Consider the following 14,346-nt stretch of genomic DNA (forward strand, 5'->3'; position numbering starts at 1 on the left):
AAATGACAAAATTGAAAGAATGATGAATGGCCGGTGTGCGACAGAGGGCGAAGTGGATGTATGTGCAAGAATGGTTTACAGGAAGGACACTTAGAGATAAAACCGGTAGAGGTGCCAGAGAGCAGAAAAAATGACTTGGGACTTACTTGAGACTTGAAGGTTAAGACTTGAGACTTACTTGAGACTTGCACATGTGTGACTTGGTCCCATCTCTGGATCAAACAAATCTATCAACCCTAATAGGTGCCAGAGAGCAGCAGGAGGAAAACAACCAAGAACCCGGCCAAAGGTGATCCCCAAGGCCGAAAGACGGGATGGAAAACAACAGCCCCCACACACACCGAATCGCCCATACTCAGCACCCACCCCCACGGAACCAGCTCTCACCGAACCAGCACCCACTTCCATGGAATCAAACTCTCCTGCGAACTTGCCACACCCCCTGACTCATCACCCATCAAACTCGGCCCACACTGGCATGTGCAACTGAATATAAGCTGACCAAAGATCCTTGAACGTTGCCTTTTCTGAATGTAGACTTTCTGCTCTTGAGCATGGTCGCACGAAAAAGGCTTTCCTGAAAGTACTTTCCTGAAAACAGAGCTTTCTCAACAAGAATTGTGATTGAACTCAACCAACCTGTGTAAGTCTAAATTCTGTTTCGGTGTCTTAGCCTTTTCCTAAAACTGAAGAAATAAAACGAGCACGCAGTGAGTAAATTGGATAACAGGTGATTGGCTATAGCTTTTGCCGTGAGGCGCAAATAGCACGCTTCCCAAATTGTGGACCAAATCCAACAGTCAGAATTTGAAAGGTCCAAGTGGGATCATTTAATCCGATTTCACTCCTTGCTCGATTGCACAACAATGCTGTTTACTCGCTGCCGGTCAGAGTAAAACCACCAGCGGCCACCTTACGTTTCCAATCACTAAATCTGTCTAATTCGATTACAATGATTTCTCTGCCTTTACACGTTATTGTCTTCCTCTACGATAAAAATGCAAATGTTAACGGCATGCAGTTGGGAATGAGTTTGGGAAAATTGGGAAAATTTAATTTTGATGTTCTGTTTAAAGCTACGTATATCTCTGAGGGCTACTTAAATACTGTATTGGCCCAAATATAAAACAGTGTTTTTTGCATTGAAATAAGAGTGGGGGTCGCACTACATTCGGAGTCTAGACATTAAAGTCAAAGTCTGCTTTATTGTCAATTTCTTCACATGTCAAGACACACAAAGAGATCGAAATTACGTTTCCCACTATCCCACGGTGACAAGACATATTACACAATATACCGTAATTGCCGGACTATAAACCGCACCGGATTATAAGCCGCACCAGCTAAAATTCAGGGATATTTCAGTTTTTTTCTTACATAAGCCGCACCGGACTATAAACCGCACGTGCACACGAGTTTTTTACAAAGAAAGACAATACATAGAAAGCCTTTTTAACGTTTTAATAACATACTTGAACATGTCTTTCTAAACATTGCCTGTGACGCAGCAGTAGTACCGCAGCAACGCGGAAGTGTGCACGTGAGTTATTAGCAAAGAAAGACTGGACACAGAACGTTTTTTTAAAGCTTTAATAACATGCCTTTCATTACATAACACATAACATTTCTTTCCAAACACTGCCTGTGACGTGGCAGTAATACCGCAGCAACACGGAAGTAACACAGCAAAGTCATTGAGACGCGGCGGTAACACAGCAGCAACACAGCAGCAACACGGTAGCACAGCACTAACAGGGCTGGTTAAAAAAAACATACTAGTAAAAGTAAAAAAAGAGCCGTCTTCATCTTCCTCCTGTGCACTGAAACCATCGAAGTCTTCCTCCTTAGTGTCCGATTGGAATAGCGTTAGATATCCTTCGCCTCACACTTTCTCAGTCTCTCTTTCGTTGTCGGTTTTATGCATTTCTTCGAGTGTGAAGTGGGTCTGTTCATGCTAATCTTATTCATGCACGAAGCTCTAAATTACATTAAACTAGCGAGCGACACGTATAGCTTAAAAGCGGGATCGTATGCATTTCTTTTGTCTCCCATAATGACGGTTTGTGTATAAAAGCTTCCTGTCTTTGTGTGAATGCGGGTGTGTGCGTGATGCGCGAGACGATCACGTCTTCTTCGGCGCATTATCTCTTCTTCGTCTGTCTCGCTCTTGCTTCCTGCTAGAGCGCCCCCTGGAGACCGGAGGCCGTAAAAATCCATAAGTACGCTCCAGAGTAGACACAAGATAACAACATCGACTGCCTTTGGCTTAAAAGCGGCATCATATGCATTTCTTTTGTCCCCCATGACGACGGTTTGTGTATAAAGGCTTCCTATCAGTAATGTCAGTAATGTCCGACTTGATCGCGTTCTGCGTGATGCGCGAAATGTAAACGTAAACTAGCGCGTCTTTTTCGGGCATTATCTCTTATTCGCCTGTCTCGCTCTTGCTTCCTGCTAGAGCGCCCCCTGGAGGCCGGAGGCCTAAAAATCCATAAGTACGCCCCGCCGCCGTTTAAGGTTCAAAGTAACCTTCTGAATAAAATTAAAAGTTCACATTCATTACAACTTGTTTTTGGTGAGCAAAATGTCAGAAGAATTGAATTTAAATGCTGATTTATTGGGTTTTAATACAATGCAGATGGTCCAAACAGCGCCACTGCTTTGTGTAATCTCTGACTGATATGGCAGAGTAAGAAAAAGGGTTTAGAGCACAGGTGTTTCAAGACTACAGTTACAGTTAGACTTCACTTTGATAGTTAATACAGTTATTGCAATTTTGCTGTTTTATCACAGTAGATTGGTTTATTTACATTCTTCTGCTGTTGCCTTTGCAAGACCAGTTCATATATGCGTTATCGCGAATTTACACGACATTCAGGTGTGTTCGGCCATCCACGGTGGGGGGGGGGAAGGAATAACATACCAGCTCTGCAGAACCCCTGAAGCCGACTCACCGAACCCTTGGGTTCGATCGAACCCAGGTTAAGAACCACTGCCATAGTGTCAGGTGTCAGGAACTGTGGCAACGCAACATGGCTGTCCCTTGCCTTCAGGCGCGAGGGGCTCCGCGAGGTTTGCAGTACTTCCGTGTTGTTGCACGTCACGCCACGATTGGTTAGACCAGGGTACGGCACTTTAACTTGCTTTGCGTGGGTTTTCTTGGTGTTGAAATTCTTCTTGGTTGTCGCATGAAAATGGAGATTAACTTCGCTGTTCTTCTGAAATCACTGGTATATTTTCTGTTGTGGTCACATTTTGAGGGAAGAGAGACGGATTTCTTTATCAGCTGATGGATGAAGGCGTGGCTCACCTGTCAGATTTGACAGGTCAGTCACGCCCTCTGCTGTCCATTCACCTCTCCAGAATGCTGTTCCAGGTTGTAGAGAGCATATAGGCTCCCTCATCCCTGTTGATGGTCCTCGGGTCCCGCTTGCAGAGGGCGTGACTCACCTGTCAAATCTGACAGTTGAGCCACGCCTTCATCCATCAGCTGATAAAGACGCGTCACTATCACATCTGTGACACTCTGATAAAGGCGGAAGAAACCGCCGAAACATGTCAGGTAATGAACCTAAAACAATTTGTTTGATATAAAAGAAACCAGTGAAGTGATTAAAAAAAGGAAAAACAAGATGAACTTAGTACAATTATTACGAAAAAGTCATGGAGAGAACTGCGTCAAGGAATTTCACAGGTCCCCAACTGGCATCTTCATTAAATAGTACCCGCAAAACACCAGTGTCAACATCTACAGTGAAGAGGCGGCTGCGGGATTCTGGGCTTCAGGGCAGAGTGGCAAAGAAAAAGCCATATCTGAGACTGGCCAACAAAAGAAAAAGATTAAGATGGGCAAAAGAACACAGACATTGGACAGAGGAAGACTGGAAAAAAGTGTTGTGGACAGATGAATCGAAGTTTGAGGTGTTTGGATCACAAAGAAGAACGTTTGTGAGACGTAGAACAAATGAAAAGATGCTGGAAGAATGCCTGACGCCATCTGTTAAGCATGGAGGAGGTAATGTGATGGTCTGGGGTTGCTTTGGTGCTGGTAAGGTGGGAGATTTGTACAGGGTAAAAGGGATTCTGAATAAGGAAGGCTATCACTCCATTTTGCAACGCCATGTCATACCCAGTGGACAGCGCTTGATTGGAGCCAATTTCATCCTAGAACAGGACAATGACCCCAAACACACCTCCAAATTGTGCGAGAACTATTTAGAGCAGAAGCAGGCAGCTGGTATTCTATCGGTAATGGAGTGGCCAGCGCAGTCACCAGATCTGAACCCCATTGAGCTGTTGTGGGAGCAGCTTGACCGTATGGTACGCAAGAAGTGCCCATCCAACCAATCCAACTTGTGGGAGCTGCTTCTGGAAGCGTGGGGTGCAATTTCTCCAGATTACCTCAACAAATTAACAGCTAGAATGCCAAAGGTCTGCAATGCCGTAATTGCTGCAAATGGAGGATTCTTTGACGAAAGCAAAGTTTGATGTAAAAAAACCTTATTTCAAATACAAATCATTATTTCTATTCTTGTCAATGTCTTGACTCTATTTTCTATTCATTTCACAACGTTTGGTGGTGAATAAGTGTGACTTTTCATGGAATACACAAAATTGTTTGGGTGACCCCAAACTTTTGAACGGTAGTGTATGTCCCTACTGCAATTTCTCGATGCACTCGTATGCTCTGAATGTTTTTTTATCTTCCAAGACTTTTTAAATAACACACATTCCGGGTTAACGCAATTCCCTAATTTTGGACCCCAAAATCCTCGTAGAATCGAGGCTTAGGTGAATATGATTCAGGCTCTTGATTTTAAATTGGCCTTTGCAGTGTGTCAGCAGAGTATAAACACATTTAGACAACCTACGTGGGACTGGAGATTGTCTTCATCACCGTATATGTTGTAGTTTCATGGTTGTGGGATACATTTGTTTAGATCCATGGTCACTACAGTTGTCCTTGTGTGTGCGTGTATGTTAGGAAGCGGACAGCAGTCTGTCACTGGAGTAGAGAGTGCAGATGATGGCAACAGTTATTGGCAGATACGAGGAAAGGCTAATCATCCATGCCAGCGTGGGACAGCAATTAAGTGTGGTCAGGCTATACGCATCACACACATGAAGACTGGCCGCAACCTTCATACACACCACTTCAGCTCCCCCTTATCTAATAATCAGGTTTGTTATATGTTCATGTGATATGGACACAATTTCATATCCTGATATGCTGTAGGTCAGGGGTTCTTGACCCTGTTCCTTGAGGGCCAGTGTCTTGCATGTTATAGTGTAAGTCAGCAACACATCAGATTCAAATACAGGAGGTCCTCGGTTTACAACGTCGATCCGTTCCTATGTATGCGACGTAAACCAAATTTTTGTACAAGTTGGAACATTAATAAAACAGTAATAGAAATAAAATTAAACAGTACAGTAATAAAAGTAATAAAATTAAAGTAGGAACAGTAAAAAAAACATAATGCTATATACGCGAGAGAGACGATGCAACAGTCCAAAACGGCATATGTATACCATTTGAGTGGGTAACCCCGTCTTCCTCTGTCCACAGCCGCTTTCGTGGTGTGTTCTTCCGCCGCACGCACCAACTCGTTCCCTAGTACGATGCTTATGACGCAAAAAAGGTCGCTTAGGTCTAAAAAAGGCTTTAAATATGTATATGAGATGAAATACGAAAAAATAATATAAATAATATAAAAAAGGATATATGCGACGTGTGTCGTAAACACGAAACGTCATAAACTGAGGACCCCCTGTAATCAGATAATCAGCGAGGTCTGCAGAAGCTGGAGAACGACTCTAATCTTGTTGTAGGTTATGTTCTATCCCGCTAATGACTGGCCTGCTTTATGAAACCCGCAACCGGGGTGAATACAGCAAATGTCCTCAAGGGAGCTGTCACCAATTTAGAACTTGTTGGCCAAATCACTTGAGAGCGTTGTCGATCACAAGTATTGATGACAGTAGCACGCTGTAAACTTGAATGTAAACTTCAAAATAAACCTTGGCATACCAGATAATACATAGGTGTTAATTACCTTACTTTGCTTTTATTTTGAAGGTTTCCCAGCAGCGTTTGGTGGCGTGACAGCTATCTTGACTCGTAGTTCGGACTTGTTTACCACCAACTAATAAACAAAATGCCATCCCCAAATCATCTTATATTGCTAATTCACGACGCAAAAATTATTTATTACAAATAAATACATAATTCGGCTGTCTTTGGCCGATATATTTAACAGGTTTTGAAAAAAGATGGTTTTAGAATAAACTCGAATGCAATATGTGTTTGTCGTAATTATTGAATTATCAGTAGAATACTTGATTCTAAAACCAATTTACTCTAAGAATATTCAAGGTATGAGTTATATACATCATTGTTTGCATCCGTGTTCCTCTGGCGGTGAATCTAGTAATTCAGGGTGTTGTTAACATGTTACAGCTAAATATTAGCCATGCTGCAGTTACATCAACCTTCATTCATTACTGATACAAGTTAGTGTCACGTTCAATGTATAGAGCTTTTAAAGATTTTTCACTCACAAACTAATGCATGTTAAGGGCATGTGAGTTTCAATAAATCAATATGGCAAAGTGGCTGAGTATCTGATGATGACTAGTGGCATATTATGTCATACAATTTACTCAACTGCTCTGTCTACAGGAGGTCAGTGCATTCGGAGAGAATGGCAAGGGCGATGACCTGGACGTTTGGACAGTGCATTGTGATGGTGTCCACTGGGAGCGCAATGATGCTGTGCGATTCAAACATGTAGGTACCAATGTTTTCCTGAGTGTGACAGGTGAGCAGTATGGCCCCCCCATCCGTGGCCAACGGGAAGTACACGGAATGACCTCAACAAACCAACATAACTGGTGGCAGGTTATGGAAGGCGTCTTCATCCAGCCAAGCAAGGATCCACTCTATCAATCAACCCATCACGGTGAACTCTAAAATCAAAAGCAATCGTCACAAAATGATGGCTGCCCCTTGGTAAATTATTTCAGTTGAGTGATGATTTATTTTTTTTGTTCATGTTCTCAAGGAATTGCGATGAGTTTTATGTAGAGATCATGAATAAAGATGTGCAATCCCAAGGGAATTTGAGCATTTATGGTGAAATGGCTGCTATATATATGGCACATCCATGAAAATGAAATCAATGTTTATTTCAACAGACCTAGGGTTTGAGCTCAAATATCCATCTCTAAGCTCCGCCTTTGCATGTACTGGCAATACAAAGTCTTGATTACATTAGTGCATCCCAAAGAGATACGTGGGTGAGCAATAACTCACTGACATGAGCAAAGATAGCCTGATCAACCTCCACAAACTGGTGTTGTCGGCATATTTTGTGACGTGTGACCTCCAACCTGTGACATGTATACCAGTGGTTGGAAAATTACGGAAGAGAAAGGAAGAGTCTGACGCTCCCATATGTACTGTAGGTGTCGCTTCAAACCTTTTGCTGCTGGGAAGGATAAAATAAAGCCCCAGTTTGAATATTTATTTCATGTGTGCTTAAATCACTGGAGTACGTTCACAGTTTGCCACTCAATACAGTTCGGAGCTGAGAACACAGATCTGAAAAGATAACAGTTCTGTCAAATGAGGGCATTTTGTTAAACCGTCATTCTTGATCCTTGATGTATTCTTGATCCTTGATCTATATTGCCTCCTGTATGTTACAGCCATTGTATCTGGACACCTAGGAACAGGAAAAATCTAACAGTGATTCTTTGATATGTCATTTGCATGTGTTTTAGAAAAAATCTGTGAATTTTAAATAAAACAAAAACAATGGTTTATGAAATTTTCTTAGATATTTTTTCAGAAAAAAAATTTCCACAGTTAAGATCAGCGGCACAATTAGACCGACACATCATGAAATCTCAAGATTCTCTGATTAGCCATGCATGTGCGATTAGCAAGTGAGTGACCAGGCCTTGCGCTATCTGACCTGTAGTTTGGCGATCCTATTTACTATGCACTCCATAATTACTATTGGACAATATCCCTTGGCACAGCTGAATGTCTCTCACGGCACCTGGTGTGCTGCGGCACAGTGATTGTCAAACACTGCAATAGAGCATTCCTTCACAACACAGACGTTGGAAATTTTGGGTTTTGGAAATAGTTTCATGTTGTATGAAGTATGCTATACATATAATTAGCTCAATTATTTTATATGAAACTCTTTCTCTCACAATTAGAGAAATTGATACTATATTAACTAAAATGCTCCAATGTTAGAAATACATTCTGTAGCTATAATAAAATTTCTCCTGAAGGAAGGTCTTTATTAGAATTCAGAATCAAATAACATAAATTGATGACAAACATGGTTATGCCTGTATAAATTCTGTATTTCAAATAAAATAAGAGAGCTTCAATTTAAAGTACTACGCACTGGTTAGCACGTCTGCCTCACAGTGCAGATGTTGTGGGTTTGATTCTGGCTCCGGCCTCCCTGTGTGGAGTTTGCATGTTCTCTCTGTGGCTGCATGGGTTTCCTCCGGATATTACGGTATCCTCCAACATTCTAAATGGTAGGCCAGTTGTCAACTCCAAATTGTCTGAGAGTGTGAATGGTTGTTCGTTAATGTGTGCCCTGCGATTGGCTGGTGACCGTTCAGGGTGTACTGCCCAAAGTCAGCTGGGATAAGCTCCAGCACGTCCGTGAACCTCGTGAGGACAAGCGGTTCAGAAAATGGATGGATGGATATTCATCCTCGCAATTATGTACTCTCCAAGTTCACTGGCATGGAAGACAAATACACCTTCTGTGGGAGGGATTGGGAGACGATTCTACATTTCTTTTGAACTTGCTCTGTGTCATTGAAAGTTTGAAGAGATTTTGAGAATCTAGATGTGCTAAAATTGGTCATTCCATTGCAATTCATTCAAAATATATAATAAATTTTTTTGTACATGGTCAGAACTTTGTAAACAATCTTATGCAAGTTTTCCTTGTACACTTGCACAAAATAATGTTTAAATCCCTTCCAAGTTCTCAGGTATTTCTAGTTGAGTTTGATATTTATGTAAATTCTTTGAAATTAATGAGAAAAAACAAGGACATTTGTACAAGTACATTGCGGTTTCCAAGTGAATTGACTTCAGTTGATCTCGAACGAAAGTTTACTATACCTTTTGTTTTTGTAATTCTGTTTGTATGTTTGTGTGAGTGTGCGTTGCTTAATGTGCCCTATTTTTTGTTTGTTTATTTAAGTGTGTCGCCACAGCAGATTAATCGTTTTCATTTCACTCTGTCCTCTATATCTTCCTCTGTCACACCAACCACGTGCACATTCTCCCGGATCACATCCATAAACTTCATTTTTGCTTCCCTTTCATATACCCTGGGTCCCTCCTCTTCTATCTGACTTTGTCTCCAAAGCCTCCCACCTGGGCTGTCCCTCTGATATGTTCATTCCTAACATCATCTTCATCTCTGCCATCTCCAGCTCTGCCTTCTGTCTTTCTGTTAGTGCCACCGTACAAGCTGAACAACGTAGCTGGTCGCAATACTGCCTTGAAGAGTTTTCCCTTCACCCTTGCAAATATTATTCGATCACAAATCACTCCTGCCACCTTTCTCCACCCACTCCACCCTGCCTGCACTCTCTTTTCCACCACTCTGCCACACTCTCTATCACTTTGGGCAGTTGACCCCAAGTATTTAAACTTATCTACTTTCACCACCTCTACTCCTTGTAATAGTTTTGTTCCACTGAGTTTCTCGAATAAATTGTTGGGGATATGATACTAGAGAGAGAGTTGTTATTTAGGGAAGAGTTTAATCAAATGGTCTTTGAGGCTTCTGTCTTTTTATTCATTGGTTATTTCAATATGTACAATTTTATTATAATGATAATAATTTTCCTCCATATATTATCAAAATTAACTTGGTTGATTTTCTTAATGGCTATACAACATTTTATAGATACATCGTGAAATTATTTCCAATTTGGTCAGGAGGTGATGCACCATAAAACAAATGTCCCAAGAGTTAAGCGGTTCGGAAGCTGAATGAATGAATAATTATAATGTACCATACCCCCAGACCAGCAGATGGGAGTAATGCATTTTTAAGGAGGCTGCCAACTGTCAGTTAAATTAGAGTAAGAATCAGCCGAAGAAGATAGCCTTCAATTCATTGTAACGATTACCAGCAGCTATTCGTATTGCATTTAGTAAAGTTTATGCTAAGAAATAAGAAATGAGGACCGTTCTGATGGTGGCAGAAAAGCCTTCCCTGGCTCAGTCAATTGCCAGAATTCTCTCTAAAGGTCTGTACAGCAATAATAATAATAATAATAATAATTTGTATTACAAAGTTAGGCATTTCATATGTTGGATATGTTGGGTGAACACAAATGTGCAATTCTTTCCTATGCACTTTCTAGCCAGGTCACAAAATTTCGGAAATTTTCGTCTCTCAATTTCTAACTGAAAACGTTTTGGCAGCTTTTATTCTTTTAAACAAAGACGTTATAAATATGATTTAAATTAGGGGGTTTGTTGTTTGTGGTGCAATTGCTTGAGGGAGAGAAGGGAGTAACAGACACACCAAGCCGTCTTCCTTTTTCACTCGGTCAAGCCAGCCGCTCCTGAATTTCAAGTGTGCCCTTATTTTAGGCATTGCGGTAAAAGAGAGCGAAGGAAAAGCAGAGCAGTGCGATACCATATAAATATATAAATGATGGTGTAGGTGTGCACTTGCTTGCTTTGTTTTCCGACACCGTGAGTTCGCGTCCCACGTATGACGGTGTGAACGTGTGTGTGAGTGACGGTGCGAGTGAGACGAAAATAAATATATATATATATATCCATCCATTTTCTGAACCGCTTAGTCCCCACGGGGGTCGCGGGCGTGCTGGAGCCTATCCCAGCCGTCATCGGGCAGTAGGCGGGGGACACCCTGAACTAGTTGCCAGCCAATCGCAGGGCACACAGAGACAGACAACCAATCGCACTCACACTCACACCTAGGGACAATTTGGAGTCTTCAATCGGCCTACCAAGCATGTTTTTGGAATGTGGGAGGAAACCGGAGTGCCTGGAGAAAACCCACGCGGGCCCGGGGAGAACATGCAAACTCCACACAGGGAGGGCCAGAGGTGGAATCGAACCCGCACCCTCCTAACTGTGAGGCGGACGTGCCACCAAGCCGCCTTTATATATATATATATATATATATATATATTGGTAGTACCGAACCCCATCAGTTTCATATGCGCATTCACCGAACCCCTCTTTGGAGGAATTGTGTTTTCACCGGAAAAAATAACAGGTGTCAGGAACTGTGGCAACGCAACATGGCTGTCCTTCAGGCGCGAGGGGCTCCACGCAGTTTGCAGTACTTCCGTGTTGTTCCACGTCACGCCACGATTGGTTAGACCAGGGTACGGCATTTTAACTTGCTTTGCGTGGGTGTACTGATCTCCCTGTGCGTTATGTACTTCATGTACGTTGTCACAGTTCATCAGCCAGCCAAACTCATGTATAGAACACTTGAGCCAGGATTCAGAGCGTCTTGCTCCCTTTATTTCAATTCAGTGTTAAACACAATGGGTGAAACTGCAAGTGAAACAACAAACACACTTAGTTTCTTCTATAAGTTTTCTTCTTATCTTATAAACAATAATTAAGTTATCCAATAAAACAATGATAACTTACAGCCGTTGATTCCGTGAGCATAAGGAGAGGAGAAAGTTTCGCTTAGATGACGCGAGTAAGGCCAACGTCTCTCAACTCATCAGTTGTCAAGTCGCTTCAATAAAAACATGCGCAGCTTCCGGTGCGTTTCAAAATACATTTCCGGTTTGCTTCCGAACGACAAATAACCATTGTGTATGCTTCTTTACATAGAAAACATTTCTTACATCATGAAAACAATTCTGAGGGCAGAACACTCCCCGTCTGGCATGTAATGCCACTAACCTTTGAAACTACTTTCCTTTTTCTCAGTCCACTTTTAATCCGCCTTTTCCATGAGAAGGACCACTTCAGAAATGGGCCACAGGTAAGTTTTTGAGATGCCTTGGGATGATGTCCTCACCTCAACCTTCCGGACCTTTCCATCGCTGCTCTCGGGGGTGGATATGACCATAGCCATCGGCCACTCATTCCTTGGCACTTGAGTTTGCTTTAGCAGCACAATGTCCCCAGGTTGAAGATCGCGGTGTGGCCTGTGCCACTTACGTCTTGGATGAAGAGTGCTCAGGTACTCATTTCTCCAACGGTTCCAGAATTCGTTCGCCAGCACCTCCACTGGCCTCTCAGAAGGTCTTTTCCCGCAAACTCGCTCGGAGGAGCAAGCAGGCCTGGCTTCTGTGTCAGTAGCATGGAAGGAGACAGCAAGACTGAAGCAGAGGGGTCTGATGAAATAGGGACCAACGGCCTGGCGTTGATTATTGCCGACACTTTCGCCGTCAGCGTGCACAGGACCTCATGTGTCAGGCGAGTATGTTTGTTTTGGAGAAGCATGGAATCTAATATTCTTCGTGCCACCCCAATCATGCGTTCCCACACACCTCCCATGTGGGAAGCGTGTGGTGGGTTGAACTCCCACGTGCAGTCTTTGCTGTGGAGATAATTCAAGATCTTGTTCTGCTTTTCATGTGAGGGCCTCGTCCCTAGTTCTTCACTAGCAGCCACGAAATGTGTCTCTCTGTCTGACCTGAACTGCTTTGCTGGGCCCCTGACGGCAAAGAATCTCCGTAGCGCATTTATGCAACTGGCAGTATCCATCGATTCAATAATTTCAATGTGTACTCCTCTGGTGCATATGCATGTGAACAGAATGGCCCATCTTTTGCTTTCTGCCGCACCTCCACGAGTGCGTCGGGTCACCACTGTCCACGGTCCAAATACATCCAGCCCCACATAGCTGAAGGGTGGAGAGGTGTCGAGTCGCTCCGGAGGGAGGTCAGCCATTTTTTGCACTTCCACCTTCCCTCTCAGCTTACGGCATGTCACACAGTGATAGAAGATAGAGCTGACCAGCCTTTTGCCAGCGACAATCCATAGTCCAGCTGCCCTGATGCCAGAGGCCAGTTTTTCAGGTTCAAAAGCTTTCATCACAGTCACACTGTTTGATGCAATTTTGTGCAGCTTCAAATTAGACTCGGCGAGTGAGGCACAGGTACGTTTCAGCAGGTCTATGGCAGCAGACTCGGTGGGCAGTGACACGAGTCCATCATCAATGTAGAAATGTCTATGAACAAACTGTTGTGTCACCTTGCTTCACCTTTCTTGGCAGCACGCCGTAGTCCATAGATGGCTACTGCAGGCGATGGGCTGTTGCCGAAGACGTGTACCCGCATGCGGTACTCTTGAACCTCTTTAGACAGGTCATTGTCTTTGTGCCACAGAAATCTGAGGTAATCTCTGTGCTCATGCCTCACCAGGAATCCATAAAACATCTGCTGGATGTCCGCAGTGACAGCAATGAGATCTTTGCTGAAACGCAGCAGCACGCCAAGCAGAGTGTTATTCAGGTCGGGCCCTGTGAGAAGCACTGAGTTGAGGGAGAGGCCGTTCGGTTGGGCGTTTGAGTCAAACGCGACCCGTATTTGCCCAGGCTTCTGGGGATGGTACACACCAAAAAAGGGCTGGTACCAGCATTCTTTTGTGTCGTCAATGGATGAGGCAATCTCTGCATGGTTGTTTTCAAAAAGCTTTTCCATGAAGGAGGAAAACTGCTCTTTCATCTCAGCGTTTTTTCTCAAAGTGCGCCGTAGAGAGCTGCGACGAGACAGGGCTTGCGCTCTGTTATTTGGGAGCCGAGGTCGAGGTGACTTAAATGGTAGGGGAGCTACCCAGTTATTCCTTTCATCCTGGGCGACTTCTTTTTCCATAATTTTCAAGAAGAATTCGTCCTCAAAGCACATGGCACACTTGTTGTCACTGTCTGTTCGTTGGAAAACAGTCTGCCCGAGCTGATCCTCGACTGGCAATGCTTGTCCTCCCCGCCGTAGCATGGTTTCTCTTTCACACTGATGCTGTTTTGGCAAGGAATGAGAAGTGACGGACGTCCATTTTGAAGCACAAGAGTTTTGAAGACGCTCAGGGTTGGCTTGTGGGCGTTGTCCAGGCAGACTTCGCCTATAATGACCCAGCCTAAGTCCAGGCGCTGGGCAAAAGGTGCGTTATGAGGACCGTTGACTTGATCTCTCACTTTGTGTGCACATATCATATCTCCCCAACAGGATCATCATCTCTGCATCAGGATCCAGCTTGGGAATGAGAGGAGCGAGATGTTTCAGGTGTGCATGTGTGAGGGTTACCTCTGGAGTTGGAATTTCAGATTTGTTATTCAT

General features: G+C 43.3%; 1 protein-coding gene across 4 annotated transcripts in view; it reads left to right on the forward strand.

The window, feature by feature from the left end:
* The first annotated feature begins 10,154 nt into the window (after positions 1-10,154).
* Positions 10,155-14,346, forward strand: part of top3b (DNA topoisomerase III beta) — a 112,910-nt gene continuing 108,718 nt past the window's right edge. For all 4 annotated transcript variants that reach the window (XM_088377360.1, XM_088377362.1, XM_088377363.1 and 1 more), the window contains exon 1: positions 10,155-10,311. In XM_088377360.1, coding sequence (XP_088233486.1) covers positions 10,242-10,311 — 70 coding nt within the window. In that variant the 5' untranslated portion in view covers positions 10,155-10,241. The remainder of the gene's footprint in view (positions 10,312-14,346) is intronic.

This window comes from Syngnathus floridae, chromosome 5, assembly GCF_059516105.1.
Source record: "Syngnathus floridae isolate MCC-2025c chromosome 5, RoL_Sflo_1.0, whole genome shotgun sequence".
In the NCBI taxonomy this organism is placed as follows: domain Eukaryota; kingdom Metazoa; phylum Chordata; class Actinopteri; order Syngnathiformes; family Syngnathidae; genus Syngnathus; species Syngnathus floridae.